Source organism: Misgurnus anguillicaudatus, chromosome 11 (assembly GCF_027580225.2).
Source record: "Misgurnus anguillicaudatus chromosome 11, ASM2758022v2, whole genome shotgun sequence".
Lineage (NCBI taxonomy): Eukaryota > Metazoa > Chordata > Actinopteri > Cypriniformes > Cobitidae > Misgurnus > Misgurnus anguillicaudatus.
The window spans coordinates 33,971,470-33,997,936 of record NC_073347.2 but is presented as its reverse complement, the minus strand read 5'-3'; the positions used below and the strand labels follow the sequence as shown (position 1 = coordinate 33,997,936).

General features: G+C 39.2%; 1 protein-coding gene across 1 annotated transcript; it reads right to left on the bottom strand.

The window, feature by feature from the left end:
- Positions 1-26,467, bottom strand: btaf1 (BTAF1 RNA polymerase II, B-TFIID transcription factor-associated). Its single transcript, XM_055170197.2, has 38 exons — positions 26,120-26,467; positions 25,069-25,192; positions 20,107-20,221; positions 19,773-19,919; positions 19,133-19,332; positions 16,706-16,833; positions 16,498-16,627; positions 16,339-16,407; positions 16,064-16,153; positions 15,886-15,981; positions 15,315-15,491; positions 15,096-15,236; positions 14,897-15,021; positions 14,643-14,763; positions 13,629-13,733; positions 13,381-13,530; positions 12,538-12,680; positions 12,286-12,460; positions 11,591-11,794; positions 11,020-11,455; positions 10,740-10,924; positions 10,502-10,655; positions 7,744-7,853; positions 7,395-7,596; positions 7,130-7,278; positions 6,157-6,309; positions 5,950-6,071; positions 5,685-5,852; positions 5,510-5,587; positions 5,298-5,427; positions 5,068-5,209; positions 4,511-4,641; positions 4,295-4,420; positions 4,055-4,207; positions 3,616-3,827; positions 3,349-3,508; positions 783-953; positions 1-696 (listed from the first exon to the last, which is right to left on the bottom strand). Exons 1-38 carry the CDS (start codon positions 26,131-26,133, stop codon positions 556-558), a joined length of 5,577 nt encoding a protein of 1,858 aa, XP_055026172.2. The 5' UTR covers positions 26,134-26,467; the 3' UTR covers positions 1-555.

The window sequence follows — 26,467 nt, the reverse complement described above, 5'->3', positions numbered from 1 at the left end:
TTAAAGAGCTCATTAGAATTTATTAAAATTCTATCAGCTTACCCAAAAAAGGCAAATAACAGAAATATTTACAAGTCCTATTTTTTCCTTTTAAAACTCTACAAAGTTTCAGGACTGTGTCCTTTTGCTCTTGCACCTGTACCTATAGATCACAGTCAGTGCACGTAAGACATTTTCAATGTGTCTGAAGCCCTTCTTATTCCTATAACGGTTAAGCTCCCCCTAGTGGGCCGAATGAAACATTACACCGTCCTTTGCTTATCTGTAAGACAACTGAAGCAGATTCTGTGCATTGCAGTTCATGACCGACAGCTTTTCTTCATTCAGTTGTGAATACTGTCATCACCGATACTGATGGTGGTTTGTGAAAAACCTGAGGTTTAAATGTTATAACTGATACACATAGAGATGCATGTACAACACTTTTTTTAAGATTAGCTTTAAGACTTCTTCCACAGACAAATTAATAACGGGTATTTTTGAGCAAAGATCTCATAAAAGGATGCTAGAAGAATTTTAAGACTAATGAGAGTTGGACTGGAGTGTTTCTGAGTCTCATTTGAGTGAATGCATGAAGCTATCCAGATCGTATTCGTTCTCGTACTGCTGTTGGTCCCACAGGTCACCCAGTCCATCCAGAACAGACTTGATACCGGATTTACCCGAGGACGACTCGCTCTTCTCTGCCTTTTCATTCTGAACATCAACACAAAGCAGCGTCAGTATGAATGACAGATGTTTATGGTGGAAGGTTATTGTGTGGTGGATGGGTAAAAACTGACCTTGTCTAGTGTGAAGAGGTTGAGCAGTTGTTCTGTGCCCATGCTCTGCAGACTGGCGTTATCCTGACTGATGACTGTATTAGCGATGGTCATTTTAAACTTCTGCAGACCCATGATCTTTTCCTCCAGGGTGCCCCGCGTGATGAGACGATACACATTGACAACACGTTTCTATAACACGTACATAAACATTGAAAAAGTATTTTTCAGTTTACATTTTTTTTAATCATTCAAAAATGTTTTAAAAAAATAACGTTTTTTCTGAAATGTAAATAATTAAGTAGGCAGCATTCCCACTCAAAGCCAAATGTCAAATTTCCTGACTTTTTCCTGACTTTAACTGACTAAGGTCGAGAAAATGCAGCTTTTATGTCCGAGATGCCATGAGTCTGATAATGTTGTGTACACCGTGGATTTATAACAATGTTTTAGCCTTAATGTGTGAAAAAAAATAAACACTGCCAATAAACATCTGTTTTGATTGTCACTTTTTAAATTTTAGTTGGAATATTAGAGATTTCTCATTTGAAATCAGTGGAGGCTCCATGAATTGGAATTTTAAAAGGTCTATTTAAGACACTGAAAGTCAGGGAATTGTATGATATTTCTAGAATATCATAATTCCCTGACTTTCAATGTCTGGAGCAGACCTTTCAAAATTCCATGATATTCCATGACACGTGGGGACAAAAAAATTAAAATTCCCTGACTTTCAATGTCTGGAGCAGACCTTTCAAAATTCCATGATATTCCAGGCTTTTTGTCCCCACGGGTCATGGAATTTCTGGAATATCATGGAATTGTAAAAGGTCTGCTCCAGACATTGAAAGTCAGGGAATTATGATATTCTAGAAATATCATGACCCGTGGGGACAAATTTTATATAAAATTCCCAGACTTTCAATGTCTGGAATGGACCTTTGAAAGTCAGAGAATTTTATTGTCCCCAGGGGTCATGAAACTTCTGTCTGGAATGGACCTTTTAAAATTCCATGAAATTCCATGACCCCTGGGGACAAAAAAATATACAAAATTCTCTGACTTTCAATGTCTGGAATAGACCTTTTAAAATTCCATGATATTCCAGAAATTCCATAACCCATGGGGACTATGGGGCGGTTTCTTGAACAGGGATTAGACTAGTACTAGACTAAAACATTTTTAAGAGCTGTCCAAACTGAAAACATTACTTGGGTGCATTTTGAGGCAAAACAAAGGTCACTGATGTATTTTAAGATATTTAAGTTAGACTAATGTTTTGAGTAAGGCATGTTTGTTAAAACTAGTTATATTTTCTAATTAAACTGAGGCCTAGTCCTGGATTAAGCTCATCCCTGTCCGAAAACTGCCCCAAAATGTCTGAAATAGACCTTTTAAAATTCCATATATTGAAAGTCAGGGAATTATGATATTCCAGAAATGTCATGACCCGTGGGAACAAAAATGTATAAAATTCCCCTTTTCATGTCTGGAATAGACCTTTGAAAATTACAAGATATTCCAGAAATTCCATGACCCATGGGGACAATTTTTTTAAAATAAAATTTACAGACTTTCAATGCCTGGAATGGACCTTTACAAATTCCACGAAATTCCATGACCCCTGGGGACAACAAAATTATACAATTCTGACTTTCCATGTCTGGAATAGACCTTTTAAAATTCCATGATATTCCAGAAATTCCATGACCCGTAGGGACAACAAAATTAAAATTCCCTGACTTTCAATGTCTGGAGCAGACCCTATAAAATTCCATGATATTCCAGAAATTCCATGACCCGTGGGGACAAAAAGCCTGGAATAGACCTTTTAAAATTCCATATATTGAAAGTCAGGGAATTACGATATTCTAGAAATATCATGACCCGTGGGGACAAAAAAATTATAAAATTCCGTGACTTTTAATGTCTGGAATAGACCTTTTAAAATTCCAAAATATTCCCGAAATTCCATGACCCGCAGGGACAAAAAAATAAAGGGTAAAATGCCAAAACTTTTAATGTCTGGAATGGACCTTTTAAAATTCCATGACCCGTGGGGAAAACAAAATTATAAAATTCTCGGAATTTTAAAAGGTCTATTCCAGACATTTAAAGTCAAAGATATTCCAGAAATTCCATGACCCGTCAGGACAAAAATTATAAAATTCCTAGACTTTCAGGGGTGGTTTCCCCGACGGGGATTATCTTAAATATCCTATTTAACTAAGGCTTAGCCCTGGTTTAAGTCATTTTTTAAAAGCAAAATTTATAAAAACACTACTGGTGTGCATCTTAAGACAAAACACTCGCACTGATATATTTTAAGATATGTCAGAGCAAGTTGTTTTCGGTCAAGACAACACTAACATTTAAGTTAGTCTGGGACTAGTCTTAAACCCTGTCTGGGAAACCGCCCCTAAATGTCTGGAATAGCCCTTTTTAAATCCCATGATATTCAGAAATTCCATGACCCATGGGAACCCCCGAGTAGGACAATCTATTAATTGCCTTAACATACAAATTTATCAGTCAGCACTGATATTTAAAATTGAACACCATGTCTATCCAGTCTTGTGTAGGCTACCTGTCCTATTCTGTGAGCTCGATCCATGGCCTGCAGGTCTCTCATGGGGTTCCAGTCATGCTCCACAAACACCACGGTATCGGCACCCGTCAAATTCAATCCCAGCCCACCCACGTGAGTAGTGAGCAGTAGGACATCTATGGAAGGGTCATTATTGAACCTGCCGGAGAGTAATGATGCAATTACATTCAAGAAGTAACATTGGAGGAACTTAACTGTAGAAGAGTGTGTTTGCATACATGAATGAATGTTAAGCAAATTAATCACCTGGAGACTATGGAGTGTCTGAGGCCGGCCTGAACGCCTCCATCCAGTCTGAGGTAGGTGACGGTGGGCAGCTGTGCTTTCAGGAGATCCTGCTCCACAATGTCTAACATGCTCTTCAGCTGGCAGAAGATGAGAACACGATGCTGGGCGACCACAGCCTCTGTGCCACCATCAGACGCTCCTGCAGAACCCAATCCACAGTCCAACAAGAGCTACGGCAGAGAACATGACACTATATTAGAAATACACAATATTACGGTCACGTGATACACGTTAAAAAAATACTTCAAATGAACAGTTTAACAAAAAACATAGCTCTTGGTATGACCTGCTTTTAATCCTTATCTTTGCTATTTTTCTTGTTTGTGTGAATGCTTAGGGTGTAAAAACAAACTGAAAAAAATGTGTGCAACGCAGGGCTTTAAAAAACAAGACAGACCTGTTTAAGAGCAGACAGTTTGGGAGCATGCTGGATGTCTCTAAGGCTGGAGTGTTGATTGGCCAGTTGATCTGTGATGTGTTTGTACTCTGGATGTTGAGGGGTCAACACAAGCGCTGGGTGATTACAGAGCTTCCTCAGATACTGCAGAGCCTAAAAGAACCGACAGAAAATCATCATCATCACACAGTCTGTCTGACAGGAGCGTTTCCACGTCTCATACAACTTGTAACATCAGACCTGGAAGACGTGTCCAGTGGCCTTCAGTTTGGGCTTCTCTTCTTCCTCAGGTGCCGAGGGCGTGGAAATCACATCGTCCACGTTCACCTTAGCACGAGACTTGGCGAAGTCCTCGTACAGTTGAACCTGAACAGACATGGGTGAAAATGATGCGTTACATTTTCTGTATCAGTAGAGATAAAAAAATTAAATTTTTTGACCACATGCACTTCGTACCTGTAGAGGACTGAGGTTGCAATAGTAATCTTGAATGATTTTGGGTGGTAAATCTTGAAGAACATCATCCTTCATTCTCCTCAGAAGGAAGGGCAGAACTTGTCTATGCAGAGCCTCCATTGCTAACACACCTGAGACAAACACACCCCAATTATATAACATACATAACCATTTAAATGTATAAAATATCAACCCTGTTCATGTGAATTAAGAATTATATTCTAATTAATGACTTATTTTCTAGGGCTGAAAAAACAATTATTTTCATAATCGATGATTAATCGGAAGATTTTTTTCCCCAATTAATCGGATAAAAACCTAAATATTTACTCAATTAGATTTTCCCATTATTATAGTTTTACGAAAATATTATTTTTGATGCGGGAGCATGTGACGTCACAGACCAACTAACTGATAATGGAATTTGTTGAAATCAAATTTCTTAATCGGTTATTTTATCGATGAATTGTTGTAGCCCTAATCGATTATTTTATCGATTAATTGTTGTAGCCCTATTTCTTTCAAGTACAAAGAAAAGACAGAAGTGAGCATCACACCTGCTTCCTGTTCACGTGAAGAACTTTTAGCATCTCGACTGGCAAGGATTGGCTTCCCGTAGCGGGCGGCAAACTGACGCTCTGTACCCAGAAAGCCCGGCATCAGAAAATCAAAGAGCGACCACAACTCCAAAACATTGTTCTACAAAGAAAAGCATTAAGCGTTAACACGACTGTCAGACATTTCATGAGAACCAAAATCAAACTGTGTGAATGGTTTTAGGGGTCACCTGAATGGGCGTTCCTGAGAGGATTATTCGATAGTTGGCACTCAACTGCTTGATGGCCTTGGAGAGTTTGGTCTTCCCATTTTTAATAACGTGACCCTCATCAAGGATACAGTAATTAAATTTAATGTCCCTGTACGAGAGGAGAAAGATATCATTTCACGTGCAATGAAAAAGCAGTTGTCTGAATGATAAACGGGGAAATGGGCTGTTACCTGAAAAATTCAATGTCATTCCTAACAACATCATATGAGGCAACAACTAGATTGTGTTTCTTGACCTGGTGCTGTAACCTGAACATTTAACACAAGTAAATGAACATTTAGCTAAATTTAATCTGACAAAACATTTTAATTTTGTGAACAATCTCCTGAGTACTTGAAGTCATACCGTGCTCTTTCTGTTGGGGGTCCAGTATAGTGCAAAGGACTGAGATACTCTTTAGAGCAAAACTTGCCAACCTCATCCACCCAGTGACCCGTCAAGGTGGGTGGACACACCACTATAGAAGGTAAAGGACAACAGTCGGGTGCCTTTGTCTTGCAGTACTCCTGAGCCCTGCACACAATGAACCAAAAGTTCGAATGTCACATATACATCATAGCAATTGATCTGAAGCAATGTGATAATGGATGAAGCTAATTTTGGTTTGTACCTGAGGAAATGATCTCCAGCCAGTATACAGATGGACTGCAGGGTCTTTCCCAGACCCATGTCGTCACACAAAATGCCATGAAGCTTGTACTTGTTAAGAAATGCCAGCCAGTTCACACCATCCTGCATGAGAAAACAGCAAGGACTTGAGAATAAAACAGCCAAAGCCAGCTGATGTTCAGGATTAGAGAGGAAGTGCTCCACACACCTGCTGGTATTTCCGGAGCTCTGCTTTGATAGGTACAGGAATCTTATAATTCTCCAGTTTCCTTCCATCCAGCAGCTGTTCGAGGAAGTGCCGCTCTCTGGCCTTCTGCCGAATCAGATCCTCAGACATAGAAGGAGGGTCTGGAATTCCAGCCTGAATGAGAACAAGATAATTAAAAAAACTATTTTCACAATTGATTAATCAGTCGATTATTATTATTGTTATTATTATTATTTCTTTTTTATTAATCGGGCGATTATTTTTTTTTTTTAATCGGGCGCTAATTTTTTTTTTTTTTATTAATCGGGCGATAATTTTTTTTATTTATTAATCGGGCGATTATTTTTTTATTATTAATCTGTCGATTATTTCTTTTTTATTAATCGGGCGATTATTTCTTTTTTATTAATCGGGCGATTATTTCTTTTTTATTAATCGGGCGATTATTTTCGATTAATCTGTCGATTATTTTATTTTTTATTATTAAAGGCGGAGTCCACGATGTTTGAAAAACGCTTTGGAAAAGGAAACGGCCGACTACCAAAACACACTTATAGCCAATCAAATCAAATCAAATGCCGGGTTGCGTATGTGTGGGGCGGGTCTATCAACAGAAGGTCCAGATTCTATTGGGGTAGGGGCGTGTTTGTTTGGGTGATTTCAAATATCAACATTGGCTTTCAAACATCATGGACTCCGCCTTTAATCTGTCACTTTTTTTTTCGATTAATCTGTCGATTATTTTCGATTAATCGACTTGACTTTAGTTACAAGGGCACAGCTTGAGCCGTACAAAACGGACGGGTGTCCCTGCTGTCAGACGGTGGTGCGGTAGCATGTGACGTCACAGACCAACGAATCGATGATGAAATTAGTTGACAACGAATGTCATTATCGATTTCATCGATTAGTTGTTGCAGCCCTAATGAAATATAACTCATCTGTATAACACCGCAGTTTAATAATCTCTCACCTCGAGTGGCAACAGTCTAATCAGCGTAGCAAAGCACTGCGTGGCCATGAATCTCACGCTGTCAGAGGGGTCACTCATACGGCCCAGCACAGGAACCACCAGCAGCACGATGTAGGGAACGATATCCACATCCAACTGCTCCATTAAACCTGAATACCATGTTAAGGTGGTGCATAATACCTGTGATCTAAACACATCTGTCTTATCAAAGTCGTAAGATCAAACAGTAATAAATAAAATGTTCATGTGCGTTAAAACAGGATACAAGCCAAAGCTTCAATAGCTCCCTCTTGCTTAGTGTTGTCATCTATAGCACCCAACCAGGGCAGCACATGCTCCAAAAACACATTCATAGTTTCCATGGTAGCGATCTTACTGAGCACGCCCACACAGCGAGCGGCCATGTGACGTACAGCGGTGTATGGATGCTGCAGACAGGTGCAGAGGAGAGGAAGCTGCTCCATTAACTACAAAGAGACCAAACAGGAAATTTAGACGTGATAACTGGTGGAAGCATGTGATAACATCAAAAAAGAAAACCCACTGTAACTTCCAACAGTAACGTAGCTTTCAATTTAAGATGTTATTTGGATGTGTTTTGTTCATGTACGTACTACAGGAATCAGGTCTTGGGTCATGGCTCCTGCTGTGACTTCTAGCACCTGAAGAGAATTCACAAGGTCTTGAGCAACAGAGTCTCCCTGCTTCAAGAGCTGGCTGGAATCTGCAACACAAAATGAGGAACACATGAAATATTAGCTGGGACCATGCAAATTTTGCAGATTTTCACGTGTTTTTAGACTAGCTATTTCATGCATTCTGACTTATTAACACATTTTAAAAGTTGGATTGTTTGTCTTAAATCTAGGCAAAGTATCAAAAAATAGCAGTTAGATGCATGAAGTATTTCGGTGCCGAATGCACTTTGCCAGGGTTTGTACACATTTCCTATACGGAACCCAGGGTTCCCACTACAAGTCAAATGTCAAATTCCCTGACTAAAAAGCTGAATTTCCATGACATACAATCATGACATGCAGGCCATATCTATTGTAAAGTAAAAGTAAAGTAAGTTTATTTATAAAGCACATTTAAATTCAGCTCTAGCTGACCAAAGTGCTGTACAGATACATAACAGGAAGTCAATACACAATAAATAATAAAAAAGCACATCATAATAAGTAAAATAAAACCATGAAAGCAGAAAGAAAGAAAAAAAAAATAATTAAGACTCAGCAGGAAAGGCCTTACGATAGAGATGAGTTTTAAGTTGTTTTTTAAAAACCCCAATAGATGATGCGTTTTTTATACTGAGTGGAAGCTGGTTCCAGAGAACGGGCGCAACCGTAGCAAAAGCTCTATCCCCTTTAGATTTAAGCCTTGAGCGAGGGACACAGAGAAGAGATAGATCGTTAGACCTAAGAGATCTAGGTGCTGTATAAGGGTGAATGATTTCTGCAATATAATCGGGTGTTTTACCATTGTGCTTAATACAGCTGCTTTTACATCTTATTTAATACGAGCTACGAGACGCACGACTGACATCGCCTCTCGTCTGGGCAGTATGTTGAAACAGTAAATAAAGAGCATGTTTTTATATTATAAAAAAGTTATGAAATAATAAGTTACGGTCACACTGAGAGCTGCGTGCACAGAAAGCCAGCTGGCAGTGCGGAGTTCCTAATTAACTTTTTTTTGCGCAAATATTACAGAAGCTCGTCTTGTTAGGTATTTCTGCCATAAATGTGTAAAATATTAGAAGATCATTTTATTTTAGCTTAACTTGTTTTTTTACCCGGAACTTTAAAATAAAAATAAATCAAACTGAATAAGCATCAACTTTAACATTGAACTTTTCTACTTATTTAAATTAAATTATTAATATATGCCTATTTTATTGTTAAAGGTGAATCATGCCACTTTTGCACGGTTTATGTTAGACTGAATTTATGTTGGACTTGTTTTTATGTGATTTGAAATATTTTCCTTTGCACTGCCACTTTATTTTTCATGTTGAAAATTTTTGTTTGTGTTTAATTGAGAAAATGCTTAAATAAAATGTTGGCATTAATGGCAAATGTTAGATATTTGTAGGTGAATATATATAAATAAAAAATCTGACTATTCGACTAATCGAAAATAATCAATAGATTAATCGGATGAAAAAAAATCGATATTTGCAGCTCTACTTGCATCACAAGTAAACAAGCGGATTGAATTTCCACACTGCAAAAAATGATTTTCAAGAAAAACCATTTCTTAGTATTTTGTCTTGTTTTCAGTAAAAATAAAACAAAATCTTAAATTAAGATGGTTTTTCTTGATGAGCAAAACAACCCAAGAAAATAAGTCTAGTTTTTCGACCATAAATATCAAATTATAGTGATTTTGTGCATAAGCAAAAAAATCTGCCAATGGGGTAAGCAAAAAAAATTTCAAGAAAAATTCAAGAAAATTTGCTTACCCCATTGGCAGATTTTTTTGGATTGTTTTATGCACAAATTCACTTAAATTTTATATTTCTTGGGTCGTTTTGCTCATCAAGAAAAAGCATCTTAATTTAAGATTTTGTTTTATATTTTTACTGAAAACAAGACAAAAATACTAAGAATTTTTTTTCTTGAAAATAAATTTTTTGCAGTGCATGTATCAAAATGTAAAGCAACAAACAACAATCCCTGATATTTCATGACTTGGAGAAAAAAATCCAAATGTCCAGAAAAGACATTTTAAAATATATATTCCAGATATTCCAAAACTTTAACAGAAATGGCGCATGCACCCACCAACCAAGAGCTGACACGAAATCAAAGTTTTGTTGTTGTTTAGGAAGCAGAACAAGCTTAAAATTTTCCCTCACAATAAACCCAGCACTATGGAAACAATGGGCATATTTTGTTTATCCGTGGTAGCAGCAGAGTTGTGCGTTTGTGTTGGTTTAACACTTAATTTAGTTAAAATTAGGCGGCCCCAACCAGTTCATAAGTTACAGGCAGTAAGTAAAACTGTATCAACTGTCTGTTTTGTTGGCAATCGGCACATAAGTGCATATGATTCACTACATGTTCTTGTCGTTTACATTACAAGTTATCCAGAGATAGTCGGATAATGTTTTGTGTGTGATGCTTGCTCGTGACTCACGCCACACACGATACATTTCCAGGAGCTTAGGCTAATGCATTAGGAATCGGTATAGCTGTTCTGTCTTTTATAAATCTGATAAAACTAAAGACTATATGGATATATGAAGGATGTAATACGATGAGCAAAAACAGGATGTGCAGGATGTCCATGCAATGCACCCGATAACAACATGCATCCTACCCATAAACGCTTCTCACACAAAAGAACCGTGTATAAAAAGAGACGCACCAAATCCCTGAGCGTTCAGCACAGTCCTGAGCGGGCCGGTCATTGAATCCCACAGATAGGGCAAAGCGCTGGTCAGCTCCTGACCGAAATGCCTGGCGATTGTTGTTAAGGAGAACTCTGCCCCTCTCCTTTGGATAAGACATGGCTTTTTGCTCTACATTAATGTTATAAAAAGAATATTAGCATGTTTTGTATATTGTAAAGAGCACTGATAACAGCCACAACAACAACAATGTACCTCATCCGTTTCCGTGGCCACATTGCTTCCGATAGGCAGGTCACCGTTGTTGGTTTTAGGGGCTTTGGGCGTGGGTCCCCTCTTACTGGTGATGGCAAAAGCTGCTTTTTGGTGGCGGTAAAGTGTTATAATTCCCTTCGTTTTATTTACCACATGATGCGTGGCGTCCTTCTCCGCAACAGAAGCTGCAAGACAGCGCATAAGCATGTAAAGATTATGAATATTAGCACATGCAAATAGTTATATGCATGTTTAGGATAATATTGTTAAAACTTCTTACCTTTACTGCCCTCTTGCACAGCCGGTGTGCTGGCCGGTGGGACGGGACAGGCAGCGTTGGGAGTGAGCATCGGATCTGCACACACAGAGCTGCAGAGATTCTTCAAGATCTTGCCATTAGGGCAGGGAGATCTGCTGGAGCACAGCTGCAACAGGCGCGCGATGCTGGAGGCTGCGTAACCCTGGACGAGCGTGTTCTCTTCACGACGGACCGCCTCCATTAGGGGTCTGACCACAGGGTTGAGTTTGTCCGGAAGCATTGCTAGACCCACGACGGCGCAGGCCGCGAAGGTGTGAACCCTCAGCTGTAGCTGCTGCCACTCGGCGCTGGTCTCGCACACGGTCGAACGAGCCTGCAGCCTTTTGCTGTCCAGCGGCTGGAACTGACGTGACTTCAGGTTCAAAGTAGACGTGCATTCGGAGAAGATAGTGGTCACCTATGGGAAATCAGAGGATGGTTATTAAACTACTTTCTCAAAGCCAATTATCTAAGCCAATCCATAAATGCTGTCTGCCTAGGTAGCTAACTAGGTTAGAAACTGAGCTATGAATCCCGTTAGACTCTTACTAACCAGCTCATTGGCCTGATCGATGGTGAACACCGTACAGTTCATTCGCTCGCTCACGTCGATGTGGGCATCAGCCAGCAGCGCTATAAGCTGTTTGCATTCATTCTGCATGCGTGTGAAAGGAATGGCAATCTCATCGTAGTACAGCTGTTCGGACAGGATGGTCAGCAGCCGGGGCTGAACCACGCTAGACAACAGCTCGCATTCCTGCAACCAAGAAAAGCACGTCAATCAGGGTTCCCACACCTTATTTAACTTCAAGGTTGTAAATAATACAAATTCAAGGACCTTTCAAGGACTTTCCAGGTCCAATAACCTCAAATTCAAAGACTAAATGTGGGGAAACATTTTGAGTGAGAGCAAAGTTACATTGTGTTACCTTTTAAGATACATTGTTACAATTCCCTTTTGAGGGAACACACGCTGCGTCACTGCAGTGACACTTTGGGGACGCCTCCAGGGGTAAGTGCATCTGAATGTGTATATCAAATTCAACCAATGGTGAGGCTTAACGACAAAGACAGGGTGACACGGGAGCTAGGAAGTATGTCGCTCTCTGAAATATTGCCAAATACGGCGTTACAGGGATGCAGGAAGTATGGCAAGGGAGACGCAGCGTCTCGTTCCCTAGGACCTGTGGGAACCCTGGTCAATAACGGGTTTCAAAAATAACCCAATGACGACCCTCTCGAACTCACTTTCTGCAGGGTTGCCCACTCGCATATCACCATGGCAACCGCAATCCGCTGCAGGGCTGATTTAGAATTGAGGTGGAACAGTAAAAGCTGAGCCAGGGATTCAGCAGGACGGAGTTCCTGAGAGGAGCTGTTCAACCGTGGGTCACAGATGCAATTACACAGTGCCCCCAACAGCCTAAGAGGAGAAAAAGAAACATTAGTCGGATTTGCATATGGCACAACTAAGACTATTATTGATCCTCCACCCCATACTTTGCAGTCATAAGACGCGCACGGGTCACCACATAGTCTCGTGTGGCGGGGTCTTCGGTGATTGTATCTGCTCCACCAATGTACTCCTGGACTGTCTCTTTGACTGGAACAGATCCCTGCCTGCTTTTCCCAGAGGCCTTTTCCTGCAGACAAATAAAGGGAAGTGTGAAGGTTGTAGGATGGATGCAAAGACTAAAATAAGCACATCTTGTGCCAATGATGTCATTTGAAGCCAAGGTGGAGCCTTAAAATCAATACTGCACAACGTTAACACAACTGATGTACTTTAAAGGTGGGGTTCATGATCTTTGAAAGCCAATGTTGACATTTGAAATCACCTAAACAAACACTCCCCTACCCCAATAAAATCTAGACCTTCTTTTGATAGACCCACCCATACGCAACCCAGGCAACGATGTTGGTTAGTACAGTAGTTTTCAAACTGGGGGTCACGAGATGGTGCCACGGGGGCCCCAGTTTTATGACATTTTATGAAATACATTGATTTATCATGAATTCTGTGTAATGAAAAAGTTTGGGAACCACTGGGTTAGTAGACACGCCCCTTACTGATGATTGGCTACAAGTGTGTTTTGGTAGCATGTCACAAGCCAAAAACTATTCACACAAAAAAATCACCCTGGCAGGATTTTTTTTTTTTTATAAAAGTTCGGTTTCAGGCACCTGATACTGCATTTGGACGAATGGCTAAACCACATAAAAAAGGCACGGTTTTGAAAATACCCATGTACATTTGGACAGGGCCTAAGACAGATAGTCTATCTGATAGTACTAAAACAATCTATTCTTGATTGAAAATTGTATATTGACCTCCACTCTTACCTTTGAACGGGCTTTTACTTCCAGGAGCATGTTGGGGTCTATTGGGATGTGTGCTGCTTGCATCATCAAACAGAGCCAGGCACCCATCCAGGGACAGCTGGCTGCTACCACATACTGGTGTGGGGCCTGTCGCAACAACTCCCTCCACACCTGCAAAACACCATTAACATATTTAAACGACCGATTACCATATCAACCGCTTAAAACATTCAGAAGAACAGGACGGGGTGAGATTTAGCAGGCTGTACCTTCTGAATTAGCTCCAGGATCTCCTGATTGCTTTCCAGGATGCACGACTGAAAGATGTGCCTTAGCATGTCCTGCATGATGGGATTTAGCCATACTGCACAACTCTACAGGTCAATGACAAATCAGAGCAAACAACAGATCAGAATACAACTGATGTTTAGATTGTCCTTTGAACTGGAATATTATACATTTATAATTTTTCGTCTGCAGTGAATGCACAGGTAAATAGACTTTATTCATGTTATGTTTGTTGATGCAACACATTAAAGGATGCGTCCATTTTCTAAAAAAAAATCTAGATAATTTACTCACCACCATTTCATCCAAATTTGTATGTCTTTCTTTGTTCAGCCGAGAAGAAATTATGTTTTTCTCATCTATCTCCGGTCGTGTGACGTGCCAGCGCGACCTCACGTAATACGTCATCACGTCAAGAGGTCACGGATGACGTATCGAAACTTCTCCCCAGGGTTTACAAGTATGGAGAAAGAGGACCGTTTATGACGTTGTTGTATGTCGAACGATCCTAAATAATGTCCTTGTGTCGGTTTATTGTTTAAAATGGTCTGCAAATGTGCGTTTCATATATGTAACACGTGACCTTTCGCCGTAATTACGCAATTACCTGAGGTCGCGCTGGCGTGCCACACGACCGGAGGAAGAAGAGAAGTTGTGCTTTAAAAGTGCTTTTTTTTCTTGCCAAAAATGACAATCGTTTCGCAAGATACGACCCTTAAGCCTCGTTTGGGATCGTTTGGAATCATTTCAAACTGCATTTTTATACTACATTAAAACTAATAAGTGTTGGGACCCATTGAAGTCCATTAAAATGAGAAAAATCCTGGAATTTTTCCTCAAAAAAACAATTTCTTCCCGATGGAACAAAGAAAGACATCAACGTTCTGGATGACATGGTGGTGAGCAAACCATCTGGACTTTTTTAAGAAAAAGGACTACTCCTTTAACAGTTCCTGTAAGGTGTATGCAGAGAATAAATAGGCAGATTACCCAACCTGGTCAGCTTTAGACAGAAGTGTAAACAGGGTCTCTAGTGCAGCCCGGCGAACCGATGCAATTGTGTGTCTCAGGAACGGCCACACGCGAGGTACTAATACTGTCAGTGATTGTTGTGCACTAGAAAGCAAATATAAATTAATTAATTAAAACACAGGCTTTGAGTCGTCATTAGCCATCGAAAGAAACATCTCTTTTGTCTACACTTTTTTTGAGAAAAGCATCTGCTAAATTACTAAAATGTACATCTCACCTGCACTGGCGAACCTGTGGATACGTGAGCAGAGACGACAAAAGGGTCATGATGCTGTTTGTTGAAGCTGTGAGATCGTCCAGCTCCAGAAGAGCATTCCAAAGCGTGTGGACAATGAAGGGAACCTATACAACAAATATATTTTAACTTTCATAAACCAGCACTCTTTACAAATTGACATCAGCCTTTGACTGCAGACCTTAGCGGGCTGCAGCTGAACCAGCCCATCCACAACTGGGATTAAAGCTGCCGCTGCTACGGCACGAACATCGTCGTCCAGATCCCGCAGGCCTTCTGTAATAGCAGGAAGAACCCGAGGCAGCATCTCCGAGATCATATTCTAAAGATCAATTATAGTTTGTAATTACAATACGTTTCCAATATAACATTTATAATCAAATTTAAAGAGATCCTGCACCTGTCTGACGGCGAGAGCATATTTGATGCCCAGCAGGCCTCCGTGTCGAACTTCCCACTGGTCTTCAGTTAGCAGCTTGAGCAGAATATTTACAGTCATGGCAACACCGCTGTCTGTCATGTGCCTCAAGGCCACACCCAGAGTCTGAGCACACGTCTCCCTGACAGGTGCGACCACCTGGGCAGGTAAGAATACATCATTATTTGTATCTGCTGTTCAAACCATATAGAGCAACAAAAGTTGTTAATTCTTGGTCATGGGTTTGACATGATCATGGTGTTTGGCTGGTGTGTCACATGACATTCAAGTTGAGATTGCATGTTCGTTGTGTGTACAGAACGTCTCATATGCAGAGCAAGAAAAATATAGGTTCCTCACAGGACAACAGAATGCATTTTAAAGTATATTTATTTATTTTAAATAATCATCTGTAAAATGTTGACATGCTGATAAAACAAACAACAATGACACTAATAAACAAACAATGTGCAAAAATTTATTATGTTTAACCAGTAGGGGGCAGCAGGGCTTTACTGACAGGATCTTATTAGTTAAGAGGCAGATAACAAACCTCATCTGACACAAAGTCTCCGAACCTGTCCAGAGCAAAGACACACAAAAGCCGGATGACCAGGTCCTCCAGCCAGTCTTGATGCTGCCGCTCCATCTGACAATGAAGAATCAAACATCAGATACTGAAGTAAATTAAACCCATGACCTTCGATCACATCCAGTGAGCTAACAAACACCTGCTCTGTTGTACTGCCGACCATCTTTCCTCCACCTGCACCATGACACTTCAGCACTTCCCTCAGACCTGTGCCCGCACCGTGACGAATCTGAATGCACAAAAGCATGCAGTGTTACATTAATTACTTCATACCTCAAACAAGGACACAACTTGTGCGCTATATTACAGATCTTCTCAAACAAAAAAGTCAGCACAGACTGATTTCTGCTGCAGCAGGCTAAAAAAAGCAATAAAAGTTTGGGCTTTTTCAGCAATGATGCATTTTTGCCGTACCTCCCACGAGGGGTTGAAGAGATCATTACAAAGCTCATCACAGAAGCTTTCCAGAGGCCATTCCTGAGTCTGCAAAAAAAATGACGACAAACATTAGGAACAAACAGTGTACGGGGCAATGTGTGAAAGAAAAATGAAGTGAGAGAATGAGTCGCACACCTCCTCACATAAACTGGAGTTATCAGGAACATTGTCAATCAGGACCTTGCTGTCCGTCGCTGGCTGCTCAATAACTACGTTTGTGGTTTTCCGTCGTTTCTCCTCTGGTTCTCCCTCAAAACTGTCATTACTGTAGTAGAACAACATAATGGAAATAGACTGATGCACGTGTCAAATACAAAAAAATCTATTTTCATCTGAGCCTTACCTCTTCTCATTGGGGTCCATGTCTCTGGATCTCTGCTTTGCCACCAGTTTGGCCATCCTCTTGGCCTTGTTCCTTTGTCGATTGCTCATGCCTGGGCGAAACTCTGAATCGATTAATTCTGCTGCCGGCTAAAAGAGAAAAGACAGTAATGCCATAACTTAACTCATACACAGCTACATTAAAGAATCAGGCCAAAAAAGTCTAGTTGAGAATTTAACAATAATATAACACCTTGTAATGGCACCTTCTTTTTCCTTGTTCTAATAAAGTCTGCAAACATAGCGTCATCTAAAGATATATATGCGTACGCACAAAACCACTTAAAACTGTTCAGATTGATGTAGTACACATGCCAGACCAGTATGTGTCGTTGTTATTCTTCCACAGAGACATACTAAAAATGGAGAAGACTACTTGGAGTAGGGCTGTCAACAATTAATTGTGATTAATCGCATACAAAATAAAAGTTTGTGTAACATGTGTGCATGTACTGTGTGTAATATTGTGTATATCTAAATACACAAAGAATTCATGTATATATTTTAGAATATATAATTGCATAATGTGTGTGTGGGTGATTCTCGCGAAATTAAATGAAATATTTTGATAAAAAAGCAAATGCAAAGTAAGAGTATCAAAAGAAGCAGCATACAGTTACAAACATCTCTTCACAGGGCTCCAGACTGCCACCAAATGGTCGCATTTTGCCACCAAAATCTTACATCCAGTCGCACATGTCCGACCAGTATATTTGACCTTTTTTTGTGATGTGACACTGAATTTGAAACAGCACATTGTACTTTCAGCATCTATCATCAAAGTATTTATTAGTAATAAAGTGGAAATAGAAGAAATATGATTATTTGTTTAGCATGTTAATTTACGGTGTGTGCCCCCAAATTTTCTGGTTGCGCCCCTAAAATTTTCAGTCTGGGGCCATGCTTCATGTACTATTTTGCACATGATTTCAAATGACATCATACAAGCCAACTTTGTTGTTTTTCCACATTTAAGAACAACATTTTCATTACCTCAACGTGAACATAACTGGATTTGGGTTGTTTGACATGAAAATAATTATTAAAAAATAAAAAGCTTCAGTGTATGTTATACTATAAACATTTACAGTAAAGAAACATGTGGTATTTGGTGATCATTGATAAATGTAGAGACAATAATAAGGAATATAAATGTGTCCAAGACCAATTTTCTCATCCTCCACAACAATTTTCAATCATTGTTTAAGCCCTCAAGGAACTAACATTTAAAAAAATGTGTTGGAAGGGACATAATTGACTGTGACACTCAAGATGGCTACCAGGTAATCAGTTCTTATTTTTTCTCTCCAGATAGAAGTTAAAATTTTGTTTGTTATAGTACCTAGACAACTTTTTAGTTCTCATTACCGAAACAGGATTTTTTTATATGCATATATTTAATGTAATATCATGTTGCGGTAATGATAACTTTTGATAATGGTAATCTAAAATGTAAATATTTCTATAGGAAATATTTTTAAATCCTCTAAAAATAATGGTTATAGTAAGTTCAGATCTTAATCTTATGTGTGCAAAAAAATTGGCGTCAAGGGCTTTTTAAAAAATCTGATGGTGGACACCCAAGTCTGGATTTCGTGAGAATCACCCGTGTGTGTGTGTATGTACTGTGTATAAACAGAAACTTGTATTTTGTATGCGATTAATCGTTGCATGTGCATAAACCTTGCTGTTGTCCATAATCATTTGTTACTCAACGTAGTACCAAAGGAGCACAAGATTTTGCTTTAGTAAAACTAATAGGCTCACTACCTTCTGCAGCACGAAAACAAGCATGTATTGAAGTCCGCCATTGTTGTTGTTGGCGCCGTTACGTGGTGTAGCGGTGTCTGACTAGGGTCGAGATGTGGAGTGAGGACATCATATGACAAAATATTTATTTATGCTTATTTGTATAGGGGCAGATACATTAAACATGGACAAAACTGAAACCACAGTCATTCAACGCATGCATCATAGTGCTTGTAGCTCAAGCTTAATTCACAACGGATAATATAGGGATTGGCTGCTACACATTGGCTGTTTTTTTATTGCAATTTCAGGCTCCCAAAACACCAAAAAGATGCTTGTGGATGAAATGCCAATACAATACAATTAATTTTTTTAAACAGGTAAACGCATCTTTGTGTGGACGGGCTCTTAATCATCAATATGCAATTCTACACAGAGCCTGAAATCATTCCCACTTGACGATCAGATACACAAGATGCATGTTGATATCAGGTGTGAACTGCAATCTGTCTACCTTCTTCAAATGTGAGCCTTTCAACTCAGCTAATTCAACACTCAAGGTTTCCAAAAATGTAAATGGAAAGCACACTCGATCTGTGACCCATCTGTGTCTTTCAAATGCCATTCTAGCACAACTCACCATTTGGTTGCGTGAGAAAGAGCATCCCATGCTTTTATTGGGCTGTGTTCTGGTGGCACTGGAGGCGCAGGCGTCCTCCAGGTCTTCGTCATTAAAAAGCTCTTCTGTGTCCATGCCGATGGCCGCACCCATATCCAATCCCAACTTCTTCTGTAACTGCTTTCTCTGCCGGGCCAAACGCTCTTTGGGATCCATCTCACCTGAAGGCCAGATTGCAAGACCATAAGTCTCTAATGACATACACAAATACTTTTTATGTCTGTAGAACGCATGGAGCGGGACATGTAAAAGTTTATTATGGTTTTAAAGGTAGATGGAGAGTATGTTCACAACATGCATGTTTGTACAAGGATAAAACATACAAATAACTGCCATTTAAATTAGTTCTTTCCTTACAGACATGCAAATAAATGACACACCTTAAGTGTTTCATTCTCTACACTGGTAAAGCATGCGCTAGCAATCCCAAGATAAAAGGTTTAAATGCTAGTCGCTTTATCTACTATGCATGGTTATAATATGACAAAGGTTTAATAGTTTGCAAAAGCATGCATCACTGCTTATGATTGATCAAATATATCTCTAAAAGCATTACCAACACCGTGAGTTACTACACGAGCGAGAGATCTAATAATAATACCTGACTTATCATCCTGAAGTTCAAACTCTGCACCTGCAGAGCCCAGCAGGGACGCGCCGTGCTTGAGCAGACGGGAAATATCAAACCGGTAGAAACTCAGCCTGTCTGAGGAGCTTTCCTCTGGAGACATGTCTTCTGCAGACACCTCTGAAGAGGACAACGTAGCAAAAAGCATTCCATTAGCAAAACACAATCGGATAGGAAAATAGCTTTTAAAGCCATACGATGATTGAACCAGGTCCTGCAGCAATGTTGCATCTGGTAAAAATCTTTTATAGAAAATCCCAACACCTCAAAATCTCTAGTTATGCAATCCAAGAACATGTCAGCTCACCTTCTTTCGGCTTTGGAGTCGGATTCCATTCCGGAATATTCTTCACTATTGCTTCTACAGCCTGACCTGCAGCGATTCGTGTATCCCAGTTGGGACTCCTCAAGTATGTTAAAACCTTTTTGGGTTGAGAGTAAAGAAACCAGATGAACTATTAGAGGGCTGCAACTCGATAACAGGTTTAAATACCTAGTAAAGGCAAGGAAAAAAGTCCACACCTTTAACTTAAAAGCTAACTTTCCTATGCACCCTCTGTCGGGTTCACCACTTTTAACCGTTCACTCATGAATACTAAAGCCCTTTCCAGCTGGCTTGTTATTGCAAAGTTCAAAATCCTCACCTTAACTATTTTCTCCTTTAATTATATACATAAATGGTATAATTGAAAGTCTTGTTGCAATAGGTTTCGTAAGTTTGCACCCAGACCACATGACCTTCCATAACACCCCCAAGCTGAGTAGTAACTACAGTGACCATAACCCAGTGCTTCTCAAATAGTGGGGCGGGCTCGAAGCGACACCAGGGGGGGGCGCGAGACCCGGGGAAAATACTTTTTCAGGAAGTGGATTTTTTGCACCGTCACTTAAAGACATTACACCCCAATCACACTGATAAGCCGCTTGAGTTTTTTATTATTAGTTATTGATTATATTTAATTTAAATTTTCAGTATCAAATGGTCAAAAATGTACTGTAAATAAGGATTTTTTTTATTTTATTTCAGGCAAATTGATGCATTTTTAGTCTTTTCTGTTACAGACTAAAAAAAACAATGTTAATAAAGTTATTCTTTGTTGTAAGTTGATTGATATTTCTTTTTTTGTGTTTTCTTTAATGTTAATAAGGATATTGTTTTGGATAATGTTTTGCAGATGTGTAATTTTAAAGACAAATTATACTATTTACAGTCGCAGCAGAGAGTTGGGGGGCGCGAAATGTTTACTTCTTCCTAGGGGGGGCGTGACAAAAAATAATTGAGAAGCACTGCCATAACCTCATCTGAATAAACATGAAATTGTTTGATGTAGGAGGTGTTATATCATTAACATTATTAAATGCTTGATTCTGATTGGCCAGTAGTGACATTTGCATGTCTGATATTCCCAGATAACAACTGCTCAAAACTAATAACACACAGTCACGAAGATGCTGCAAATCATTTTGACAGGTACAGTTTAATATTACACAAAAATGAAATATAAATATGTGTTTTATTAACATATATAACATTGTATTTACACAAAGGATTAAACCAAATAGCGTGCTTGTGACATTCAGGGAAAAAAGTCTGGATTCTTAAAAAAGAGCAAATAAAATATTTCAAATCAATATTTAATATTTCATACTTAACGTAGAAGCTAAATAGCTGTGTAATAAGCATGATAACGTACAGGCAGCCGGTTGTTATCGTGAAATAATTCCCTTCAGTGTGAATTCTGCGATAATAACCGGCTGCCCATACATTTTCCCTTACTCAAAAGACACTACGATGGTATTAACAGTGTACTAAATGGTTTAGCACCATTGTAAAAACGCAAAGCAGTATGTAAATACCAATTGCCATTGTAGGTAGGTTTGCTGGTCTAATGATTTGTTTACTCAAATGCAAGACTTATTTATTATATCCAATTATAGATCACCTGCACTGTAAATTTGCTTGTATTTTTAATATCCAGTGTCTATGGGGTGGTTTCCTGGACGGGGATTAGACTAGACTAAAATAAATGTAAGAGCTGTCCAAACTGAAAACAACTGGTACTGAAATATCTTAAAATACATCACTCCCCGTTGTTTTGCCTCAAAATGCACACAAGTAATGTTTTTAGTAAGGCATGTTTGTTCAAACTAGCTATATTTCCTAATTAAACTAAGGTCTAGTCCTGGCCTTAGATAATCCCTGTTCTGGAAACCACCTCAATATGTGATGCGTTCTGGGAAAATCCATCACACTGTGAAATGTGATCAATTTTAGATTTTGATACCATATGAAATAACTTTCCAAAACTGTCTATCGGATTTAAAGAGAGGAATGAAAATAGAAGCACAACAGTCAAGTATTACAAGTAAAGGTCACTTTAATGTGGTAAAAGACTTATGTTGTTAGAAATACAAAATGGTCAGTTTGACCCCGAAGGAATACAACGATGTTATTATATTATCTGAACCGCATCTATTCCCTTTTATTGTATTTTACAGTTAGTTCTAGAGAAGTTTTACATTGTTTATCATGGGCATTAACTTTTGATCACCTATTGTATGTTTAGATGGCGCGACTATTTTACTTTGCAGCTTACATTTAGAATCGCAAGCACAGTGCAAGCTACCCCAATAGCAGCATGACAATAACATGACTAGTAACTTCATCGGGGACTCCTCCCATCTCTGGATGTGAAATAGTTCATTATAACATCATTTAGGGCACTGAAGTTACCAGGATTGATCAGACTGAGGCGATTATGTTTATCATTGTAGTAAGCAGCTACTCGTTTAGACTAGTTGTTCTCATGTGCTCTGGGATCTTAGCCTGGGTTTCCCCATGCTGCCTTGCACACGAATTTATTCACGCTGCAAGTTTAACATGGAAACTATGGACCTTTTTGCCCCTGAAATAGGGAACCAATCACAGAACGGAGAGGGGGCAGCAGGACGATGACGACGTCTATGCGACACACCGAAGCAGTTTGTTTATCCAACGTGGAACAGACGCAAAGTTACTTTTGCAGCCTTAGATAGTGTTAAAAGTAGTTTCTAACGCAAGTTTATTAAAATAAAAAAAGAACAACTTTTGGCGTAAAACAATTTCATATCCAAGAAGGATGTTTGGATATGGCAAGACATGATAGCCACAGAGTTTTATAGGACCAACCTGCTAGGCATCATCGTCAACGAAGTCCATTTAACTTATAAATGGTAATTGGTATTTATTGATATCATATTGTCATTATTCCTGTACTGTGGTTGTCACAGTGCCACTAAATTGTGTTGCTTTTCAATATCAATATACAGCTACTGGTTTAGATGCATAGCTTTCAGCTGTGCGCATAGTACCCATAGACATTATATACGTAGACACCTCGACACCTAGACTGAGCTGCCTATTGGAGCTGACGTATCGGGCGGCCGCCATCTTGAATGGGTCTCCAGTGCGCTCCCTTGCATTCATTTCTAATGAGGAATAATTATAACTCCCCTAATTTTTACCGGATTTTCACACGGTTTGAGTTGTTATAAGCGGCAGAGATTTAGTTATGATACAGGACGCTGCCACACATTAAAAAATACTGCTTTCATCCTAAAATACTTAGTATTATGCTCTTTAAGTATGGCATATTGACAGAGGCAGACACTACTTAAGTGTTTTACTTTCTACATACAAGTAAATTTTCAAGTATCTGTATTTTATCAATGTTTATTTTGGAAAACTTATATTCCAAAGCATATTATAATAATTTTTACTCCACTACATTTCATAATTACAATTGTTTGGTTTATATTTAATATTTAAGTACATGAAACATCTACTTTTTTTACTTTTACTTAAGTAAAATATACTTTAGTACAAAATGTTTATGTAATTTTTACGTATTTGGGTATTTTATGTAATTACGAATTAAATAAATTTTAATATGAATGAATTGAGAATGATTTGGCTGTGAGAATTTTCATTCCTATGGCGGTCGCGCTACTGAAGCGCCGTCTAGTGGCTGTTTCCAAAAACAAATCAGAGTTTCCCCTCTTGTTCTTCTATGAGCTTTGACGACTCTGTGACAACAAAACCCTCCCGTTTTAAAGCAACTTCCCATTGCCTCCTCATGCCTGTATCACTGGGAAACCTTCAAATGTGAAGAAAAAACAGCGAGAGATCATGAGAGAAAGTACCAGTTCCTGCTGAACATTGACATAATATTATAAATAATAACGTAAAATAACCAAAATGATTGTTCAATCTTACTTGTGATATGTAATCCCATGTGATCTGGAATCAATACTGCGCCGGTTATTGCAACCGTAAGCTGCCCAAAATACGGCCATAGTATGGCTTTCTTTCCGTTAACTCCCATTGACTGATGCTAGCGTACAGTGAGGAGACCCATCCAATATGGCGCCGGTGCTTGATGCGTTCCAGCACGTCATGAGGTGTCTACGTATATAATGTCTATGATAGTACCGATATCAGTTGTTTACGTTTGAATTCATGTCGCTCTACATAAGTCATCTGGTATAATTGAAACGATTGGCTATGAGCTATGTACAGACGCATTTGATAGACATTCGTAGTGCCCAATAAACGGCTCTGGGCATTCGTAAACCACACCTCAAATACAAGAAAATTAGCATATGGTTCCCAGACCCCATCTCATTCTCTATGAGACTGGTCTGGTGTTAGCCAGGCTACTGGGATTTTAAAACTTTGTATTGAAAAATAAAACTTTGGGTGCCATAGTCTACACCGGACTGGTGGGTTTGCATTTTATGTGATTTATTTTGATAGGTGAACTGTCGTTGTAGTGTTAAAAGAGGAAAAACAATGAGCGACTGCGTGTTGCACCTACACTGTCCAGCTGGAACATTAAAGACACAGTCTTTTTAGCTTGTCACTATAAATCACTTGAAAAGTTAATTTTGCTAAGATATTTTCAGAGATGATAGACAAGATTTTAATTTAATGAAAACCCAAAAAATTTACATGACACTTTCACTAAAAATGATTTTAATAATTGATTTTATATTGATTTTAATCTTTGACAAGACCTTTCGCAGCTAATATTGTGCAGGGCGATTTTAGAAATAAACACTTCTACCAGTTTTTTGCTGCCATTCTATTGACCAAAGCATCGAAAGGGCACCATGCGATAAATGAAAGCAAATGTCAAAAAGACAGGATGGAAACTAAACATTTGGCTTTACATCCCTTCATGATTTCCCAGATGCCTCCATAAGCGATATCCTAACACTAAATACTCACTTTTGCCAGCAAGTTATTAAGTTCATGTGGATGAAGCTTCACAACATCTCCCAGCTGCTGTGCAGCTGCTTTTCTGGTCACAGGAGTCGTCCCTGTATCCAGTAAGATGAAGAGACGTTCCAGCCTGGACACAGTGAGAGAACACCTGTGGTTAACCTAAACTTAACACTCCTAATGAAAATGACCATGTCTGCCCATTTCACATAATGTACACCTGATTATAACATGCCCATGCAACATCTACCAACACTTGACATCCATATTCATTAGTCCGGAGCATATATAATGGATGCATGGGTTAAGCATATCTGACAGACTTCATTTTCGACACTTCCGATAAAGTGGTCATTGAAATTGTCACAGTAGCTAACCACATGCACACTAGATTAAAAAAATAGTCCATTTTCAACTAGCTTCCCTTCAGCACATTACAAACAGCACATAATCTACTGCAGGAACTGAAATGATGGATAAAGAGAAATGAATACTGGTTTTAGATGCTAACTAACCTTCAGATGGATGACATTGCGTGGGGTTAGTCCACTAATCATCACTGGATTTACACATTAACTAGAGACTTACCAGGCTAAAAAAGCCTCGTTGATGCAGATGATTTCATAACATACAAGACAAAATACCGCTAATAGGCGATAAACTGCAGAAGATAGCAACATCCCACAGATGACACCATGTTTTGGGCGTGTTAAATTTGGGATGATATTCTGTTCTTTGCAGTATGCAATAATATATTCATTAATATTGGAAGAACACTTACTAACGGGTATTAACTGCACATATCTAACAAACTTATATCGTTACCATTCAAAAACACATAAGTTAGCCGTTTTTAACGGCACAACTGACAGTTAAGAAATTCAAACACCGGTTAAACGTTACTAACGGCTAACCTGACACACATTTACATTAAACACTCAAACACATAAATACAGTTAATAGCAGCATATCTGGCTGATATTTGTCACATATTAAAAAATAAAAATGAGACGAACTCAGTGGAAAAGACACTGGGCCAGCAGCAAGCTTAACCAACCTTGAAACGGCCATGCGAGCGGTTCGGGTGTCCGGTTTTAGATCCGGGCACGGGTGTTTCGGGTTCAGGTTCGGGCTCGCGCTGCTGATGGTTGCGTGAGCCGACAGGCCTAATCTCTCTCCCGCACCGCCTCAAAATCGCCCCGCTCGCTTACTAAATTTCTCCCACAGCGCCCGAAGACGCCGAGTAACACCCGCACCCGCGCACTAAAGAATTCAACCCTCAGCACTTCCCCAAAGACGGTATTTTAATCGAATAACGGGGGGAAAGTAATTTTGTTGATCACAAAAGAGAAGCCAGGCAGCTGGTTTTATATGAGGAGCCATCTTGCATTTATTCCTTCCTCCA